This window comes from Magnolia sinica, chromosome 2, assembly GCF_029962835.1.
Source record: "Magnolia sinica isolate HGM2019 chromosome 2, MsV1, whole genome shotgun sequence".
Lineage (NCBI taxonomy): Eukaryota > Viridiplantae > Streptophyta > Magnoliopsida > Magnoliales > Magnoliaceae > Magnolia > Magnolia sinica.
The window spans coordinates 21,377,572-21,398,355 of NC_080574.1; the positions used below are offsets into that span (position 1 = coordinate 21,377,572).

The 20,784-nt window shown below is 39.2% G+C and overlaps 1 protein-coding gene across 1 annotated transcript; it reads left to right on the plus strand.

The window, feature by feature from the left end:
- The first annotated feature begins 1,893 nt into the window (after positions 1-1,893).
- Positions 1,894-19,750, plus strand: LOC131236588 (probable NAD kinase 2, chloroplastic). The gene is made up of 8 exons (XM_058233863.1): positions 1,894-2,385; positions 5,302-7,272; positions 8,118-8,239; positions 8,342-8,483; positions 8,585-8,809; positions 9,113-9,187; positions 17,165-17,266; positions 19,339-19,750. Exons 1-8 carry the CDS (start codon positions 2,128-2,130, stop codon positions 19,540-19,542), a joined length of 3,099 nt encoding a protein of 1,032 aa, XP_058089846.1. The 5' UTR covers positions 1,894-2,127; the 3' UTR covers positions 19,543-19,750.
- Positions 19,751-20,784: the final 1,034 nt, after the last annotated feature.

The window sequence follows — 20,784 nt, forward strand, 5'->3', positions numbered from 1 at the left end:
TCATTTCACGGGAGAATGCAAGTACAAAAATCAAGCCACTGCAAAACTCAAGTGGGGACTAGGACAGCCACATTTGGATCTACCATTTGTGATTTTCCTTCATTCAGGTTAGAATAACCTTATGAACGGGTTAGATGGCAAATAACCATGCACTACAAAGGTTTTAGCGGTTGGATCTGCCTCAATAGACATTTTTCTCCCGCTATTTCCTGCAGTCTACTTTAGCTTTGGTTCGGTTTAAGCTTATGTCCTAATGAGCTAGGTGCGGACTTTAACGAGCGCGACTCGGCTGCGACCCTGAACCAGCAACGTGGTTGGGAAACCTGACTATAGGGCCCACCTTGTTGTATGCATTGTATATCTACGCAGTCAATCTATTTTTCCAGTTTATTTTAGGATATGGTCCCAAAAATAAAGCAGATATAAGTTTCAGATGGACCGCATCACAAGAAACAGTGGTCATTGATCATTAAAACCCTTTCGTGAGCCACTAAAGTTTCTGATCTAAGTTGATATTTGTTTTTACCTTTCATCTAGGTCTTCTTGACCTTATTAATAGGTTGGATGGTCAAAAAACATTACGATAGACCTTAGGATGTTTTAACGGTGAGTATACAATGACCACTGTTTCCTATGGTATATTCCACATGAAACTTGTATCTGCTTCGTACCATTCCTTAAAATAACCCGTAAAAACTGATTTATAGGGTGGATCTATAACGCATACATCGAGATGGGCCCAACTGTCAGGGTGCAGCCCACATAACTGGTTCCAGGGTCTCACCAAATTGGTGCTCGGACATAATACATCAACGTGGCACAGGTAGCTTAGGTTCCTGGAAAGGGACTGGCTACTCCCCCTGTTAGATGTCCAATAACCATTACAGTAGGCCCTAGGAGGTTTTTAACGGTGGACATTCAATCACTACTGTTTTCCCTCAGTGTGGTCTACCTGAGATTTAGTTCTACCTCATTTTTAGAATCAAGCCTTAAAATTATCTTTTAAGATGGATGGACGGCGTGGATAGACACATACATCATGGTGGGGTCCACATAGCACCGACCATTAACCACCTGGCTGGTGGGGGCGTCACTAGCCAAACCGCGTCTTAGGTTCCTGCTGCTGCCCACCTAGCGCTTTAGGCCATTTTCATCCGAAAAACGTTTGTAAGGGATCTTTTAGATGCCGTCCAATCCGTTCACAAGGTAATTCTCATCATCAAGATGAAGAGGATAACCAAGTACCAGTCTGGCACTAGGCATCCACATCCTCCTGTGAAGTGGCCCACTTGAGTATCGGATCCGACTTATTTTCGAAGCTCACATCCATGACTGGCACAAATGATGAACGGTGTGGTGCCACGCATACATGACTGTGGGCCCCGCAACTTTGCGTTGCCCGGGTACCAGCCAGCATCTGTTGTAGGGTATTCGCGTGTTTCACGCACAGTAAATAAAAGGCGGATAGAACTTTGATACTCCGGCATACTCCAACGGATGATACACAGACACTTAGAAATCAATTAGGAATTGCATAAATTAGTCAAATCAAACCGTAATCTGTGTAGATCTATCCTGAACCAAACATTAAGATTTTTCGATCACCTGGATATAGAATTAATGGACATTTATTGGACAGTTAAAAATGAAAAAAAATAAAATCCAATGGTCCTATTTCCACAAACAAGTGTTCACGAATCAGAGGTTAGGATTATTCAGAAAAATCTGATTTTGTATTTGTAACTTGAAGGAGGTAGGATGCAAACTCTATGCGGTTATATCTAAGTTATTATATGCCACGTTTACAATATCTGAGTGCCGGCGTATCAAGCGTCATAAACAGCCTGAGTATCATATAACTCCTCTAGAAGGCTGGCCTTCAGATCACCCATGGTGGAGAGAGAGGAAGAAAAAGCTGATAGCGAGAGAAGACATTTTATCCGTTAGGACCGAGAGACGATGGCATCTTGCGTGACTCACCCTCTATCTTTCTTTCCAGCGACAATTCTCCACCATCGAATTCGTGGCTACAAACGATGGTGGCCCACCTCTGACCTCCCTCATCCTCCCAAATCTTCCGTTATCCACTTCCCTTCTTTCTCTAACTGATATAGAAGCAAAGGCACGATGGCAGTGGTGGCATGTCCATGTCGCCTTTGCTTATCATCATCTCATCACCATCACATGAACCCGTTCGCCGTCCCTCTCGGCCATGCCCTGGCCCCTCTCCATCTCTCCCCCTTCCCCAGGGAGACTACCAATCTCTTCGGTGCTCCCGCGCACCACCGGAAGGAGAGTGCCGCTGCCGCACTCAGGTTCGTTGCCGCCGCCGCCGCGACCCGGCTGTCCACCTTCTTCTCCTCCAAGATTGGCCTCGACACCCAGGTTTGCTTGTTTGCCACTTCGTCTTGCATTTGATTTCAATGATTCTTGTTGAATTCCGGCGTAATTCAATCTCTTAGTATCTGAGAGTCGAGGTTGGGAATTTTAACCGTTCTGTTCGTAGAAATGCAGATGAGAGGAATTACAGTGCCGTGATGTATCGGAACATGAATGGGATCCGAAGATTGGGCCACTTTATACGATTTTACCCATACTAGATGGGGGATGAGCTGAAACTCTTATGTGCTGTAACGTCCCAGACATATAATCTTGGTTAGGAACATTTGATCCAGGAGATTTTTGTTGAATCCATATCGACATTAGGACCCATCAGATCAACAGCCTGGATTACTGAACCATGGGCTCTGTTTGTGCAGACTCGTGCGTTAGGATCCTGTTCTCGTTCTGATGCATTGGGACTCTATAATTCCTCTATAAATATTACGCATATGCAGAAACAGAAACTAGATTGCAAGATGCGGATGTTGTATGTTGTACAAGTATGGGCCCCTGTGGTGCTCAACTGCTCATTGGCATTGAGCATGTGTTCATTACACTAGATTGGGAAGCATGGAATTCGATGACTTCACACTTGTGCCTTGGGAAACATGGATCGATATTACCTAAATTGCCAACCCACCTTGCATTTCCCATTTCGAATCCCGCAATCTGGATCATGGGTCATTTGCTATCCAGATCACTGTTTTTACCATTTCAAAATATAATTCTATACTCTTAGTGTGCATTAACTTATAATTTCAATCCATATTCAGAACATGGAGATTCATATTTTGATATATGTAACAACGTACTTACGCATAATATTATGCATGTGGGACCCATAATAATATTTATAATCTCATATATAAATTACAATATCTATTCGTGTATAAAACCATACTGTATGCACCTAGTGTATGTACTGGAGTGACCCACGCGATCCTACTCTAATGTACCACATGTTGGTGGAAGTAACGTACCAAGTACCAGCAAACAACGATCCAGTTGATCTTGACTTGGATATTGTACAACGGTGTTGTCCATGTATTCTTCCATGCTCTTACTGTTATCATTGGATTCTCCATATTTTCACATTCACATCAATGTTTAAATATCGACGATAACGGCCGACATATCCCATGATATATCTTGTGTCCCACTTGTGCGATACGAAATACATAGATAGTGCCGGTACATCCCATATGTTCGATCCGGTGAACATTTTCAATATTTGATCTGTTTTTTTGGTTGAAATTATTTTAAATCACAGTTTTTTTTTTTTGAAAGATAACTTGTATTAAAAGGAGGAAAAAAGAAAAAAAGAAGAAGAAAAGGCCTGCTGAGATAGTAGAACCAGTTAAGCCTTTAGAAAGGCGAGATCTACATTGAACCCATCCATATGGGATGCCCATTCAGCAATCAAACATTTCACAAAAGGAATAAATCACTGTTAAATAGTTACAAATCCATTGGTTCTTCATGTTTTGCATGAAAAATCATGGAGTTGGAGTTTTGATTTCGATATCCATTGGTTCTTCATGTTCTCCATTTTTTTTTTTTTCAAAATTTTCCTCCAACCAACTTCAATTGAGACTAATTTCGAAGTATTATATTTTACCCAACGAGGTTTGGGCAAATGGTCTTCACCATAGGTTTGCTCCCTATAGGTGAGGGTTCGATTCCCCTCCTTGGCTTTACCCGATGCACGTGGTTGTGGGTGACTGCGTGTATCCGCAGGGATTAGTCTCACTTCAAAAAAAGAGGTGGGGACACCCTATCTTAAAAAAAAAAAAAATAATAATAAAATAAAAAAAATCACATACACTCTAATTTCGAAATTTGAGTGTAGGTGGGTCCGATTTGGAAAAAATTGGGGAAATTTTAAAATTTCCCCAATTTGTTCCAAATTGCTTACAATGTTGCACTCCAAACATGAAATTATGCATGCATGAGAGCTGATCTATTGATTTGTTAAGTCCTTGTCAATTTTCGAAAAAAAATTATTTTTTAATTTAAAACAATTAAAATAATACTCCTTTTTTTTTTTTTTGAAATTTCCCTTCAACTAGCTGTCAATTGAGGCTAATTTCGAAGTATGTAGGAGTGGTTGATGAAATGATCATCACATACACTCTAAATGTTATGCATTTAATTTGAATATAGTTGCATTAGTTCAGCCAAACAATGCATAGCTTAGGAATCTAAACAAAGGAAACCTATGATGTGCACTTTTTTTTGAGATGTTATGATTTAGTGTGTTAAAGTCTTTTTTAATAATTGCTGAAGTTTCATTGAAAAATTCAGTCATTTTCCCAATGCTTCCCCGTGTTTCCCAAAAAGTGTGATAAATTACCCGATACAAACGATATGTCCCTTGCAATAACTAATACGTATATGTATCCCAAGGATGTGATATGTAACACGATACCGATATTTTGAACACTGATTCCCATATCAATCGTAGCTATATTCCTTGTAAGAATGCCTAATCATCAAATGGGTTAATGGAAGTTCCATATGAAGTCTGAAATGTGCCCATTTGTAGGTTTCTTACTTCTTTTTTTCAGAAAATCTATGGTGGCATCCTTTGTAGAATTATTTGGACCTATGGCCCTGGCATTTTAGCTTGCTTTTCTGGCAGCTATGGGCTTATTTCTTTTGCTCCTGTAGCTTCCACATTCTTGACCTGAGCGGACTTCTTTAACTTGTTTTCCACATGGCTTATTTTTTAATGCTTGAAATTTGTTTTCTACATTTTCTTTTGGTACAATACATTATTTTTTGGTCACATGGACTCGAATATGTAGGTGATCCTCTGTTTTTACGAACAGAATATTATATATTTTCTCTCTTGAATACAGATATTTTAAGGGAATTTTCATTTTATGGACTAACTTGTGCTCTTGCTTGGATTTGCAGACCTTTCATACACAGGATTTATCTCAGTTGCCTTGGGTTGGTCCCATTCCTGGGGACCTCGCTGAAGTGGAGGCCTATTGTAGAATTTTTAGAGCTGCAGAACAACTTCATGTGGCTGTAATGGAGACATTATGCAATCCACTGACCGGAGAATGTACCATTTCTTATGAAATTCCATCTGAGGATATGCTCGTGTTGGAGGAGAAAGTGGTAGCTGTGCTTGGCTGCATGGTCGCTCTACTTAACAGAGAAAGGGAGGATGTTCTTGCTGGTAGATCTTCTCTAATGAATTCATTCCAGATCTCAGATGTGAATATTCTTGATGGTAAGCTTCCGCCACTTGCCATTTTCAGGGGAGAGATGAAAAGGTGCTGTGAGAGTTTGTTTGTTGCACTTGAGAAATATTTGACACCCTTCGATGACCGAAGCACTAATATATGGAGAAAATTGCAGAGGCTAAGGAATGTTTGCTATGACGCTGGCTTCCCATGTGGACCAGATGACCCCTGTCAAATGGTATTTGCAAACTGGACTTCTGTATGTTTAACGCCAACGAAAGAAGACATAGGATCCAATGATTGTGAAATAGCTTTTTGGACTGGCGGGCAGGTGACGGATGAAGGTTTGAAGTGGCTAATGGAGAAGGGGTATAAAACAATTGTAGATCTTAGAGCAGAGGCTGTCAAGGATGAATACTATCAAGCGGCTGTTGAACGTGCTGTTGCATGTGGAGAAATTGACTTGGTGAAATTGCCAGTTGAAGTTGGAACTGCACCTTCAATGGAGCAGGTTGAGGCGTTTGCAGCAATGGTATCGGATATCAGTAAAAGACCACTTTATCTCCATAGCCAGGAAGGAGTTCGCAGAACCTCTGCAATGGTCTCAAGATGGAGGCAGTATTCGGCACGCTATTTATCTGTCATTCCAACTCAACCAGGCAATCTCAATGAAGTGCCATCTAAAAATATGAAGGAAAATGGGAATGGAAATTTAGGTGCCCAAAACCTCATCCCTCAGGAAGGTTCACTTTTAAAGGATGCTAATGGTTCGCTGCCAAAGGAGTTGGATAGTGTGCATAGTTCCAGCAGAGTATTTCACAAGCAAGGCTATCAAATACTTGAGAAAGAGCATCATAGTGGAAATGGGGCCCCTGACGCTGTTGCTTGTCAATATAGCGGATCAATACATGGAGCTGATGGGGTTGAGGTAGGAGCTCTTATGAACTTTTCTAGGGAGATCGACCCACTCAAGTCTCAGGTTCCTACCTGTGATGTTTTCTCCAAAAGAGAAATGTCTGGTTTCTTCAGAAATAGAAAGATCTCGCCCGTCACATTTTTCAATTGTCAACGAAAAAGATATGAGTCATTGCTTGTTCCAAGAGAGAGACGGGCAATACTAGTTCAGGACAGACAAATCATTGTCGATGCCCGTGCATCAGGGGAAGTGCAATCAAGAAGTTCAAATGGGGCAGTTGGTGAGAAGGGCTTATTTTCCAGGCCACACAATTCCAGTTCTACCAATGGGAAATATCTCACTGATGATACTCCTGCTTCTGTTGGTTTAGCTGTAAATGGTTTTGGTGAAGGGGAAAGCTCCATGGACAGAAAACCCAAGATCTCTACCCATGGGGGCGATAATTTGACAAAGAAGATTGTATCTACCAGTGTGGAAGTAGACAAAAAGAACACAGCTAAAGTCTCTTTACCTTCAGTTGATGTTGGTTTGGAGATTGACGGTGGGGACATGTGTACTTCTGCAACAGGTGTTGTAAGAGTGCAGTCCAGGAAAAAAGCAGAGATGTTCTTAGTTCGCACAGATGGGTTTTCTTGTACCCGGGAGAAGGTGACGGAATCCTCCTTGGCTTTCACCCATCCTAGCACCCAGCAGCAGATGCTTATGTGGAAATCAACACCAAAGACCGTATTATTGTTGAAGAAGTTGGGACAAGAGCTCATGGAACAAGCTAAAGAGGTATGATATTATGTCATTTTATTCATGTGGAGAATTGCCAATCAATAGAAAATTTTCATGTGGAAAATTTTAGCTAAGTTCTGATGCTCAAAAAGAAGAAGAAGAAGAAAAAGGAGGAGAAGAAAATCTTAGCCACGTTCTACTGACGATGCAGTCTGTGAGTGTTTTGTGAGTATGGGTAATGACATGAATTACATTGTTTGGAGAAATGGTGAAGGGAAAAACATCTAAAACTTTCAACAGGAAAGGAAAATGAAAAAAAGCTAGCTGAACTATAGGTACTATGTGGGATTTTTAGGTTGTGGCTTATGCAATGCCAGTATTTGATACAGTACCAGTTTGGTTTAGTAGTTGAGTACTATGAAGATCGTTTATAATTATCAAGTGATCCAATCAAGTATAATGTATACATGAAAAATTCTACTAGGAAACACACTTTAGAGAATTTAATTAAGTGTCATCTACACCACACGTGGAAAAACATTATGGCGATCAATACTGCTGGTCTAGTGGGCCACCATGTGGTTCATGTTCTTGAGATTGACAGTGAACATGTTCCAACAATGTGCACACTGCAATCATGCTTTTTGATACATTGGCCTGATTTGTTTCTCAAAAGTAAACTTGAAAATTAAACAGCATTCAAAATTTACATATGCACGTCTCCGGGCTCTTTTCATTATTATTTTTTTCTTTTTTTTTGAGGTCATATGCAATTACTAGTTAGGTCCACAATCACATTATCTAGCACATGCAGACTGGGTACTGATGTCTTCTGCATACTGTCTCTGCAATATGTACTATTTTTCCACTTCAGTGGTTTCAGCTGTCTTCTGTATCTGTAGGTTGCTTCTTTCTTGTATTATCAAGAGAAAATGAATGTTCTTGTAGAACCTGATGTGCATGATATATTTGCGAGAATCCCCGGATTTGGTTTCGTCCAAACCTTTTATAATCAAGATACCAGGTAATGAAAGTTACAGATCTAAATAACAACACTGAAATAATTTTTTATATCATGCCTGCTATCGGGGTCACTACTAATGATTGTTGAACATCTTGAATCCAGTGACCTTCATGAGAGAGTGGATTTTGTGGCATGTTTGGGAGGAGACGGAGTCATACTGCATGCATCAAATTTATTCAGGGGTGCAGTTCCTCCGGTGGTCTCGTTTAATCTTGGGTCTCTTGGATTTCTGACTTCACATACTGTATGTTCCTTTATTCATCTGTTAAAGAAAATCCAAATATGTCCTTTCCTTCTGACAAGTTTTTTTCTTTTTTCCCCTGACATGAGCTTTTCATGCCACAGTTTGAAGAATTTAGGAAGGATTTAGGGGCAGTCATACATGGAAACAATACAGTGGATGGAGTATACATAACTCTGAGAATGCGCCTCCGGTGTGAAATCTTCCGAAATGGGAAAGCAGTACCTGGGAAAGTATTTGATGTCTTGAATGAGGTTGTCGTGGATCGTGGTTCTAACCCTTACCTGTCAAAAATTGAATGTTATGAACACAACCGCCTTATAACCAAAGTAAGATCAACAGACTGATTGGATCAGTTCATTGGGAGATAATACTCTCAGTCTGCTCCTTTATATATATATAAATGAAGGCATGTTTTCTGTTAAGCTGGTGTGAAGGTCTGTTCTTGTTGTTTCAATCAATGTTTTTAGCAAACAATCTCTCTCTCAAAAAAAGAAAAATGAAAAAGTCTTTAGCAAACAACATTATCAAGTATTAGAACCACACATGCTAATTTTCTATACTAACAACTTTTTCCCTTACTCCATTAAATGATACCTTCCGCTTTTGATTAACTTCAATGTATTTTTTAGGTGCAAGGTGATGGGGTAATAGTAGCCACGCCTACAGGGAGCACGGCTTACTCTACGGCCGCTGGAGGTTCCATGGTAAGCCAGTTTGATCCTTGCATTATCAGTGCAACTTTTCCTTCATACTTTTTAAATTAGCCAATAAAAAATGAGAGGCACTCTCCAATGGTACCAGTACCTTACGGTGGTACTAGGCTGATGTGGATGTATGAAGGGCGTCCAACCTATCCATTAGACAAGTCACATCATATTAACCCTAGGCAATGTTTTCCGTATCGTTATTGCGTAATGTATCACACCTGTGGATATGGAATCATGGATACATATCAGTTATTGCATGGGATACATCCGTTGTTTCGCATAATGTATCGCTATTGTTGAGAAACATGGGGAACATTGGGAAATTGGTCAAATTTTTTTAATAAACCTTTTGGTCTTGTTAAAAAAGACATCAATACACATTTAGAGATCAAAACATTGTAAAAAACAAGTGCACATAATAAGTTCCCCTTGCATGGAGTCCTAATCTATGCGTTGTCTGACTGAACTGATCCAAGTGTATTCAAAGTCTATTCATATAATTTATAAATGTAAGAAAACATGTATGGAAATATAAGCAATAAATTCAAAAGCAAAAGAAGTAGAAAACTAGAAATATACCTGTAAATAATGTGTAGTTGTGGCTCAAACCTACATAGAGCTGCACGGTGGCTTAAAATCATCAACTCTATCTCGACAGGGCTAGGCATAGTACAGTGATGTAGATCGGGTCGCAGACACTTTCATGTCTAAGATGGATCAGAGAAGGCATGATCGGAGGCAAAAATTATCAAGACCGTCAGAACCTTAAAACAGGCATATCTCGCAAACCGGAATGGGTTACTCGACATACCATATATGATTTTGGGGTAAGACGAGCTACTTTAGCCAACCAACCCAGACATGCCTGGTTGTCTACGCCGAATTTGCGAGATTCCATCAGATCAACGATCGAAAATCAATTTTATTTCCGTTTTTACTATTTATAGTAAGTTTTAGTTTGATTTTAACTCTTCATTCGTTGGGCTTTAGGAGTTGTGTCCAACATGAAAAGTGTTTAGAAAAATTAGGAGAATAGCGTGGTAAAGCCACATATGACCCTTACTATAAATAATAAATTTACTATTTATAGTAAGTTACGAATTTTAGGGAGTTTTAGTTGTAGTTTAATTCCGAAACTTCTTCAAAGCTTGGTATCCTTATTTAAAGGGTTGTAAATTCGTTTTTATTATCAATCAATCAATTTACGAATTTTCATGAATACTAGTTCTATTTTCTTGCTTTTTCCTCGTGGATTCGAGAAGTCTCTGTGAGGAGTCCAGAGAAGCTTCATGGATTCAAAGTAGTTACTCTTGAGGAAGACGGTGGTCGACGTTATCACGTTCATCCCTGTGTCATACTGCTGCTCCACAAACCAATAATATTATGCCCAGGTCATAGTAGAATAATACCAATGAAGATACTTTCTAATATAACACTGGTTCTCATCTTCTCCATTTTGAGAAAATTTTGGGAAATTTCAAAATTTCCCCTTCCCAATTTTCGGCAAATTGATCCATCTTCCCCCAAATCCCAAAATTAGAGTGTATGTTATGATGATGGTTTTATTAAACAGTCCTGAATACTTCGAAATACGGGTCAATTGACCGCTGATCGAAATGGAATTTTGGAGATTTTTTTTAAACATTTTAATTAATTTTTATTTTTATTTTTTGAAAATCCCCAAATTACCAAGAATCACTAGATCAAGTTAAATACATGTTTGAGTTTGTATTTGGACATAAATATTGTAGTCGATTTGCAATAAATAGGAAATTTTCAATTTTTTTCCAATTTTTCGCAACTCATCCTCTCCCTTAAATTTCAAAATCGAAGCTCTAAATACATGATTTTTCATGCAAAACATGAAGAACCATGGATTTGTAACCATTTGACACTGATTTAACGTGATTTACAGAAAAATAGATAAAAAAAAGAAGCTCACCAAATCGAATAGGTGAGATATATTGACAGTACCTATGCGCTTTGTATCACACAGGTGGAATATAATATATATCATGGGATATATCGGCCGATATTGTCGATACTGAAAACATTACCCCTAGGTGTAAAAAAAAGCCTGATTTGGTACTCAGGTGGGCCACAACACAGAAGAATGTGAGAGAGAACACCCACCCTTGATTTGCATAAGGGCCCACACCAATTGCAAAATAGCCTGAGTTTTGGCTCGATGATTCAAAATTGCCTAGATTCTGTATGCATAACATGGTGGGTTGTCCATGCAAATCAAAGGTGTGCATTCCCTTGCAACTTGTACTCCTTGGTGTGGTCTGCCTGATTCACGTATGATTTTCTGGCACTGGAGTTAACATGCTTTGATGCATTTGACAGACATGTTGGATCTCATTCATGCATCAGGTGGGCCCCACATCTTCCTGGTACCACCATAGCTCATGGTGGTACCAATACCACCGAATTAAGCCCCTGAAAAAATAACACATTTTGGATTGCTAAAAAAAAGTACCTTTTAGATCACTAATTCAGAACATCTACTTTTGTTTAAGTTGGATGTTTTCTTACTACTGATAAACAAATTTCTTACTTTATATGAAAACCTCACCCTTTAACATCAATTGGGTTTTGGTTTTCTTGGTCAAATGGACAAATATTACTGCAACAAGTATAATGGTAGTCGAATGTAGTTAGCCTGACGTCACCGGTGATGAACATGTTAGAGTATATTAGGTAGGTTAGGATATTGTCTCTTTTATTAATACCTATCTATTAAGATCTCCTTAGATCTTTAAAGATCTCAATTTTCTTCTATATATTCTTGTCATTGTTAATGAAATAAGCAAGTTATAATTTTTTATTTTTAATTAATTAATTAATTTATTTTTTAAATGCAGGATGGGTGATCTAATCTAGAATGATGTGCTGAAACTAAATAACGGATTAATTAAAGCATTCAAAACACAAATAAAACCACTCTATCACAAAGTTAAAGAATCCAAGTAACAAAACATGTTTCGGTTCAAAGCTGTAAACAAACCCACAATGCAGATTTAATAAAATATGAATTGATTAGGATCAAGGTGTTCTTTAACGGCCACCATCGTTATTGTTATGATACGGGCCGTATCGGCTGTTACAGCCCCCGTATCGGCCGTTACGACCATTTTTTATTTTTTGAAAAATGTGCTTCCTGGACTGTTACGGGCCTGTTACGGGACCAATACGGGGCCGTTACGGCACGTTTTTCTGTAATGGCCGTTACGGCCATTTCGACCTCGTAACGCGTAACGGTTATGACCGTTACCGTAACGTAACGGCCGTTACGTAACCGATTTGGAATACCATGATTAGGATCTATGGAAGGTAGGACTTCCATCTAGCATAGGGATTAATCTTGCTTCAAAGGGAATCACCTGTCCTAGTTAGGGTTAATTTTAGGAACTAAGAAATTTGGAATTTAGATTAGGGTAGTTAGGATTTGAGAATTAGGGTTTCTGATTAGGGTTTGGGGAATCTAGGTTATAGGATTGGGCTTTAGGGTTTTAGGCTTAACGGTATTGGTTTTAAGGAGAAAGGAACAATGATTAAAGAGGGAAAGAAATGGGAGAGAGGCAAATTACACGGAAATTTCTCCCAATCCGTTGTCCTGTTTTAGCCATTTTCGGTAGGATCAAAGGCGGGTTCCGTGAGACGAAAGGTTGTTGAAACTGTACAGTTTTTCCAGCAACACGGGACCTCTAAAACCAATCTAAGGATGGTCAATTTAGGCTACTATGGCTTAAGGGATGATCAATAAAAGGTTTACTTATCATGTTTAAGATCATCTAGAGGTTTAAGTTGTTTTGGGTTAAGGGTTAGGGTTACCAAGGCACCGCATTTACCTGTTCTTTGCTCCTTGATGCTTCACCTTCACTTATATCTTTGGTCTTCAGCTTCAAAGGGTTTAACTAACTACATGACACAAGGACTCACGTGATTGACAAATAGGATGCATAAATCAATGTACTAACAATCTTTCCCTTTGTCAATTACATGACAAAAACCTAACCTAGATCATGTTATGGTCCATGCCAATGACATATCAAAACAACACAAAATATTACATGTCCAAGATACAATTATATACAAATTTAAATACACAGCTCGAGACACGTAATATTAGCAGTGCTCCCCCATAATTGCTCCCCCTATCTCATCAATTCCAGCAAATAACAAACCAATCATGTAAAACATAATTAAAGTTGTGTTGAGGCAAAGATATGACTATCAAGTTCAAATCCTCTACTGTCGCCAAAAGGCTACCCATTCTAGATTTACAAATAAGTTCATGTTCTTGGGTAACCTTAGCTTTTCCCTTGTAGGAAAACATCATTCCAAGGCACCTTCGAATCTTACTCTAGGCGGTTAAGCCTTTCAGGAGGAACCCTCTATGATACTAATTGAAATTGCACATGGTGGGTCCACGGGATATGTGCAGGGGGGGTCCAATCGCATAAACTACAAAGGATGTGGCAATTAAGCAACTAGTCTATAAACATGATAGTGTACATGTGTGTGGGATGTGCTACCTATCAATTACTAGCATTCATCTGATCATACATACATGTAATTAAACATTCAATCACATAAGCATAATTAATCAAGTGCTCAAAGACAATTTCAATCACAAGCACGTATAGTAGTTCGGTTTCCCTACTCCACTCTCAATGGATGCACTCAACGCATGAGTGTATCAGATTTCACTATCGGAGGTTTTAAATTAGGTTCATTTCTAACCTTTACAATCCTACACAAGGACCGGCTCTTGCAAGAGACTCTACGTGGTTTTCTATAGGCTTGCCATAAACCTTGGTCATACATAAGAATTTACTGACGTACACTCTTGCCGAAGCCTCCCGTTAGATACTTAAGTTGGTTTTCTATTGGATAACTAACAACCTTAGTCCTAGTCCAAGGACCTATGTTTACACTTGCCGGATGCTCTCATGGAGAATAACACGTACACACCTGTGTCCGATGAATTTGACCCTACACAAGCGCCTAGGTCTTACACAAGAACCTATCGAGTTTGGGTCACAAACACTCACCCTCAATCCTACACAAGGAAAGAGAGTATGGACTCACTCAATGACACTTATCGAATTGAGCCCCTTGATGTGTCGTTCCTGAGTCGCTTCTTCAAAGCTCTCCCTTGCTTGAATCCGCTCCTAATTGCTCACCTGATCATGATGTCGATGTATTGCCAATGCTTTAACTCCAAGATCAAACACATTGCATGCGATGCTCCAATGTGGTGACTAAGGTGATGGGAGGTAGGGTAAATCTTCTACAACTAATGGGAGTTGTAATGCCTAGGAGATTCACCAAGAAGGGTCTTTTAGATGATTTAGACAAGGATATACCTACAGAGGTTGGGTTTAAACTCTAGAGAATGGTGGAGATTGAGTTCATCTTCAATATTGAGGTTGGAATTCTCATTAAAGTGGTAAAGCTCAAGAAGATGAATCAAATCTCATGGAATATGAGGCTTAGGATGTGAGATATGATTCAAGATTCACCTAAGCTTCATTTGCACAAAAAACCCTTCAAAATGCCTAAAGACCGGATCTCCTATATAAAAAAATTGAGTTCCAACAGTCATAAAACGGACAGAAATGGCTAGTCTTCGACCGCAACGAATTTAGGTTCGGTTGCACCGAATTAGACAAGAAAGCCGTTGGACAGACGTGGGCACTTTCGGTCGCATCGAAAGTGGTCTTCGGTGAGACCGAATGTGTCACTTGGTTGCAGCCGAATTACCCAGAATTCTGAGCCCAACCTGCACCACACATTCTTTGATTGAAATGAGACTTTTTCTCCACTCCGGAAATTCCAACAGACAGACGATAGATTTCCAGTCGGGGAGAGCGGAACGAGAGACCTTGCTGAACCTTCACAAAAACAGCCAATTGGAAAGCAATAGTCATGCTTGTAATCCTCCAAACTACCAACAAATGAAACTATACCATTTGATCCCTTTCTCACTTAGTTAAAATTGTAATAAAAAATTAATCATGGAGCACTAGTTCGTTGTTATGTTTTAGCCGTTTTCAGTCGGACCGAAGGTAGGTTCGGTGGGACCGAAGGTTGCTGAAATTGTGCAGTTTTTTCAGCAACACAGGACCTCCAAAGCCAATCTAAGGATGACCAATTTAGGTTCCTATGGCTTAAGGGGGATGATCAATAAAAAGTGTACCTATTAGATTCAATATCACCTAGAAGTTTATGTTATTTTGGGTTAAGGGTTAGGGTCACCAAGGTACCTTATGTACCTGTTCTTTGCTCCTTGATGCTCCACCTTCACTTGTGTCTTCGGTCTTCAGCTTCCAAAGGCTCAACCGACTACATGACACAAGGACTCACTCGATTGACAAATAGGCTGCATAAATTAGTGTATTAACAGGGTTCCGTACGGTTGTACGGTTATGATGAGTTTAGGTTTAGGTGGGTTTTGGAGATGATTGGGATAGGTTTAGAGGGAAACGAAAGGAAAATAAATGAATAAAGAGAGAGGGAGCTCGAGGGTGGTAGAGAGAGAAAAGAAGAGAAAAGTGTAGATAATACCTTAAAAGAAGAGAATAAGAGAGAGATAAGATGGAATCACTTCATAGCTTCACACTAACCCAATCACAGGAGGTTTTCTTTGCTCGAGCAAAAGTGATTTTTTTTTTTTATATATAATATTCAATACATCATAATGCTAGGGCATTCACACGCCCATTCCTTTATAGTCTTTTGGGGGTTTTTTTTTTTTTTTTAACAAAATTACTCCTATGGCTAAAAAAAGTCCAAAATACCCCCTAAATCAACTATAACATAAAACAACCCACAAAATAAATAAAATAACTAAGAAAACAACTAAACTAAAGTCCCATAATGTCCACAACCAAGATGGGCCAATGATCAAAATGCGCCAATGGTCCAGATGATCCAACGCGCGAAACCCAATGGTTTGATGCAAGTGTCCACTCAATCCAATGGTCTAGATTTGTTCAATAAGCTCCTATATGCAACTTACATGCATCTTTCCAGTATGGGGTTTTCAAAGATGCATAAACATGCATGTGGAGTCTTCCAACGCGGTTACGTCCTCGATCTGGGCTCCAAATAATGATCATCTAACCATAGAGATGCTGGAATTGGGGCCAAAGATCTCTTCCTCTGGTATACTCTAACTGCCGCTCAGATGTCCTCATCAATTTTCCACAATGTAGTCCTTGTGGTTTAACAAAACATTTATCTATATCTATGTGCATTGTATTTATAATGCCCATATACACATACAATTCTGGTACATACACATCGCACCTTAGCTCTCATGCATCCGCATGTTTGCAAGCATGCATATACCATGTAAACTCCACAATCCCCCTTGACTGACACAATGAATGATTTGGTTAATATTTTGATATTGGAAAATTCAGGAGCTGAAACAATTTCAACACAACCTGAGAGTCACGGGAGGAGAATAACATGAGATAGTGATGAAAATGGAGATGGGGCTACACGATTAAAATTATTTCTTGATAATGTGAACTTAGCCAAGTAGCCGCGTTAGCCCTGCCAATTATGCATACAACTAGAACGCCTCAATTTCTGTGGTAGAATCGGATGACATAAATATGTTATAAATGAATTTCCTGACACCGGTCCTTTGCAGTATCTCTCTGTTTAAAGATTTTATTTTATCTTATTTTTTAATTTATGTGGTATTCTTGGATATCCTGTTCTGCTGTCATTTGGGTGTTAGAAAGGGAATAGAAAGATCTTGTTTGTGATTTTATTTTTATTTTTCCTTTTTTCTTTCATTAGCTTCAAATTTTGGTTCCAATGGCTGTATGTTATGTTAGGATCTCATTTGTGATCTTCTTTCATTCTATCAGTTACTTTTACAGTATGCCATTTCTAGTGTTTATATATAGCTTGTTGCATCTAAATGAATTGGCATGATTAAAAATGCAGGTTCATCCAAATGTTCCATGCATGCTGTTTACTCCAATCTGTCCACACTCCCTTTCATTTAGGCCTGTGATACTTCCAGATTCTGCACAACTTGAATTAAAGGTGAAACTACTTTTATCTTCTGTTACATTATCCATATCTTGCTGTTGTTTTCACTTTCCTTATTTATCAATGATAGTAAATTTCGAGGAACATATAACTGAGGAAGGAATTGATATATGGTAGTGAATGAGTAAAATTAGCTGAACTAATCGGTTTCTTGACTTGCATAGTTGCATGTGGGGGAAACCACCTCGGGCGAAAGATTCCACCCAAAACACAACCTTTGCAACTAACTCGAATACATGCTTCCTAGAAGGAACTTTCCCCTTTGGTCCAAGAGGAATTATAGGATCTTCAGCCCGAAGAGAGGCACAGCGCACTCAGGCTTTCAATTTGGACAAGTGGGCCCATGGTTCCAGGAAATTAGCATGTTGGGCCCCACCATGGAAGGTCCATGCCCCAACATCTCCACAAGGGGTCTATCTAAACTTTCAGATTATTGCCTGCAATGGAAAGGAGAAATGTAGTAATGGTCCACACTCAACTGAAAAAAAAAACCCAAGATTGATGACTAGGACTTTTCCAACTTGGGCGTTTTCTGGGGCATGGCTCATGCACAGTTGACCGAACAGATCTATGGTATGGATAACTAAACCAATAAACCATGAGAACACTTGTTCAAATCTGAATACCTAACCATACTGTGCATGTTCTCCGGTTGTGGTCCTATATAGTCCCTTTTGCTCCAGCCCTACTCACTTCTAATAATTGGCTTCATGATTAGCTTATTACTTAATTCCCGCCTCATTCACATTAAGGACCCAATCACACTCCAACTCAAATCAGGAAACACCTTGATTTCCAACCTATCTTAACAACCTTGGTCACTAGACTATTTCATCATCAACATCTTAGACTTTCTCCCAGAATTTTGTTGGCTTTTGGTGGTAGATTGGTAAAAGTTTTTGATCAGCTTCCCACTGAACATTAACCTTCCTCAATTATCCACGGTCTAGGAACGGGCCATGTCAGAGGATCACATTGACACCACTGTCATGCCAACATGGTCCCACCCAGTATTGATCCTCAGTTGTACGTGTATGCCCCAAAGGGGGAGCAAACATAGCACGGTTGCAGTGGGGCAGTTACCAGGTAAACCGCTAAGTACTAGTAGTTGGCCGAACAGACAAGTTCCACACCGCACCTTTCCACAATTGTTGCATGCCTACCCATAGAGGAAAATTTGTGAATAGATGATGTCTAGAGCATGCAGTGACAAGTGAGCCTGATGAGCGTAAGGTTGTTACTTAAAGAAAAATAATATCAATTAATACTAGGATACATCTCAAAAAAAAAAAAAAACTAATATTTGTACTTGTCAATGCTGGAGTAATCTTATCAATCTCTTTTGATAGTTTTCAAGGCTAAGTTATCTAGCTGTTTCTGTTTGTCTTGTTGTGCAAATAAATCTTTCTTCTGCAAATTTTTTCTGAGTGGGGACATGATCAGCTGTTGGACATCAATGGTGTAACTTTGCTATTAGTGGCCCTTATTTACCATCTGCTCAGATCAGATGGTTATAGGAAGTGAACCCACTTGCTTTGGCTTTTAAACGGTGGGTTCTTGTTACTATCTGATCTTGACCAGGCAACATAAGCTTGTCAATAGTGGAAGTTTCAGTTCTGGTGTACCATACCAGATCATTCCTTTTCTGAATGTGGTGAGTATCCATTAATTTCACAACTTGCTAACTTGGTTGACAGCTCTAGTCAATTCATCTTAGGAAGTAGTAAAAGTAATTGGAGCTGGTTGACTCAGCTTGTGCAACCAGCAAGTGGGTCACAAATCAGCATTTTAATTAGGTCTTCTCTATCAAATACTTTAGGTTCTGAAATAATAAAAGATTTTAGCTCGCATGCTTGTGGTTTCAGTTCACATCAGGCTACCATTCTCTATCTTTCGCTCTCTCTCTTTTGGGTAATTGAAGTTTGTCTGAAGTTGTATCTAATGTGCTTTTGAGCCATTGCTAATTTTCCTTGCATTTTATCATTCTATCTGGTCTTAAGTGGCATGATAGATTATCATCCTTCTTCCAAATTCAGTTTTGGCTGTTTCACACATGGATTCAACAGATACCAGAGGATACACGAAGTAATGCATGGGTGTCATTCGATGGGAAGAGAAGGCAGCAGCTCTCAAGAGGAGACTCAATTCGGATATCCATGAGTCAGCATCCTCTGCCCACGGTCAACAAACGCGATCAAACAGGTGATTGGTTCCGTAGCTTAATACGCTGCCTGAACTGGAACGAGCGGCTAGATCAGAAGGCCCTGTAATTAATAGAAGAAACACTGGTAACCCAGACATTGTAAATGCTTGTACAGAAGAAAAAGGAAGTACATATATACAAGGTTAAAGAGAGATTATATTCATTCCCCTTCACATTGGATCCCTAGAAGGGTTGCCCCAAATCTTCATAAAATCCCAAATGTATTTCATATACTGCCTTTATATTCAATACGCAAAACGGCTGCATATCTTGCATTCCCCGCTTCAATGATAACAGATGAAATAAATCTTGCTGCCTTCTCTTTTCTTTGCATTTCATTCAGAACAGTCACCACCCACACCGATTGTTTTATATAGTGTCACCTAAATTGCCACCCGACATTTTATGCTCCAAATCCCGCCATGCGGATTGCGAGTCATTTGTGATCAGGATCAAGGTTACCTAGGTCGTGGGTCACTTTGGTACATGGTCCAGGAACGTGTATGCGGTGTGCTTCTTCCTCCAATACGTACACTAGGGGTAGGATCATGTGCATCAGTCCATATACTGTGTTTGCAATATCGTTCTATGCATGACCTCATATCGCAATTTATATATGAAATGATGAAAGTTGTTGTTATAGATCCTACATGGTTAGTGTTGTATTATAACTAAATAAATAAAGTTATAAATCTCTACATTGTAAATATAAATTTGCATTAACTGAATCAATAGTGAGAACGAAGTGCCCTAATTCGGGTCACTAAAAATATCGATCTGGATTGGAAATAACCCATAATCTCAAACGCTCAATCCAGAAAATAAATTGCTGGGGGTTTTGTTTAGGTAACATTGATCCGCAATTTTTTCCGATCTGAAATTATGGTTTTACACTCAAGTGCAGATTTACTTGTAATGCCAATCCATATTCAGAATATAGAGATGTATAGTTTAATTTATGCAACTGCATAGTACATGCATACATATAATATTATGCATGGGGGACGTATAATAATGATATTCGTTATTTGATAAATAATTACAATTTCATTTCGTATATAAAACTGGACTGTATACCTGATATAGACATACATGATCCTACCCCCACGGTATCGCACATTGGAGGAAGTCATGTACCGCATACTCGTTCTTGTGTGAGGTGATATGCTATCCAGGAGACTGTGTATGACCTTTTTTTTTTCCCCAAAGCAGAAAATGGGTGTGTGCAAAGTGACGGGTTGGGGTTAACTGTTATGGCAAACCTTGTTCTTGGAAATTTCTGGGTTCAGGAATTTCTTGGGAATTTTTA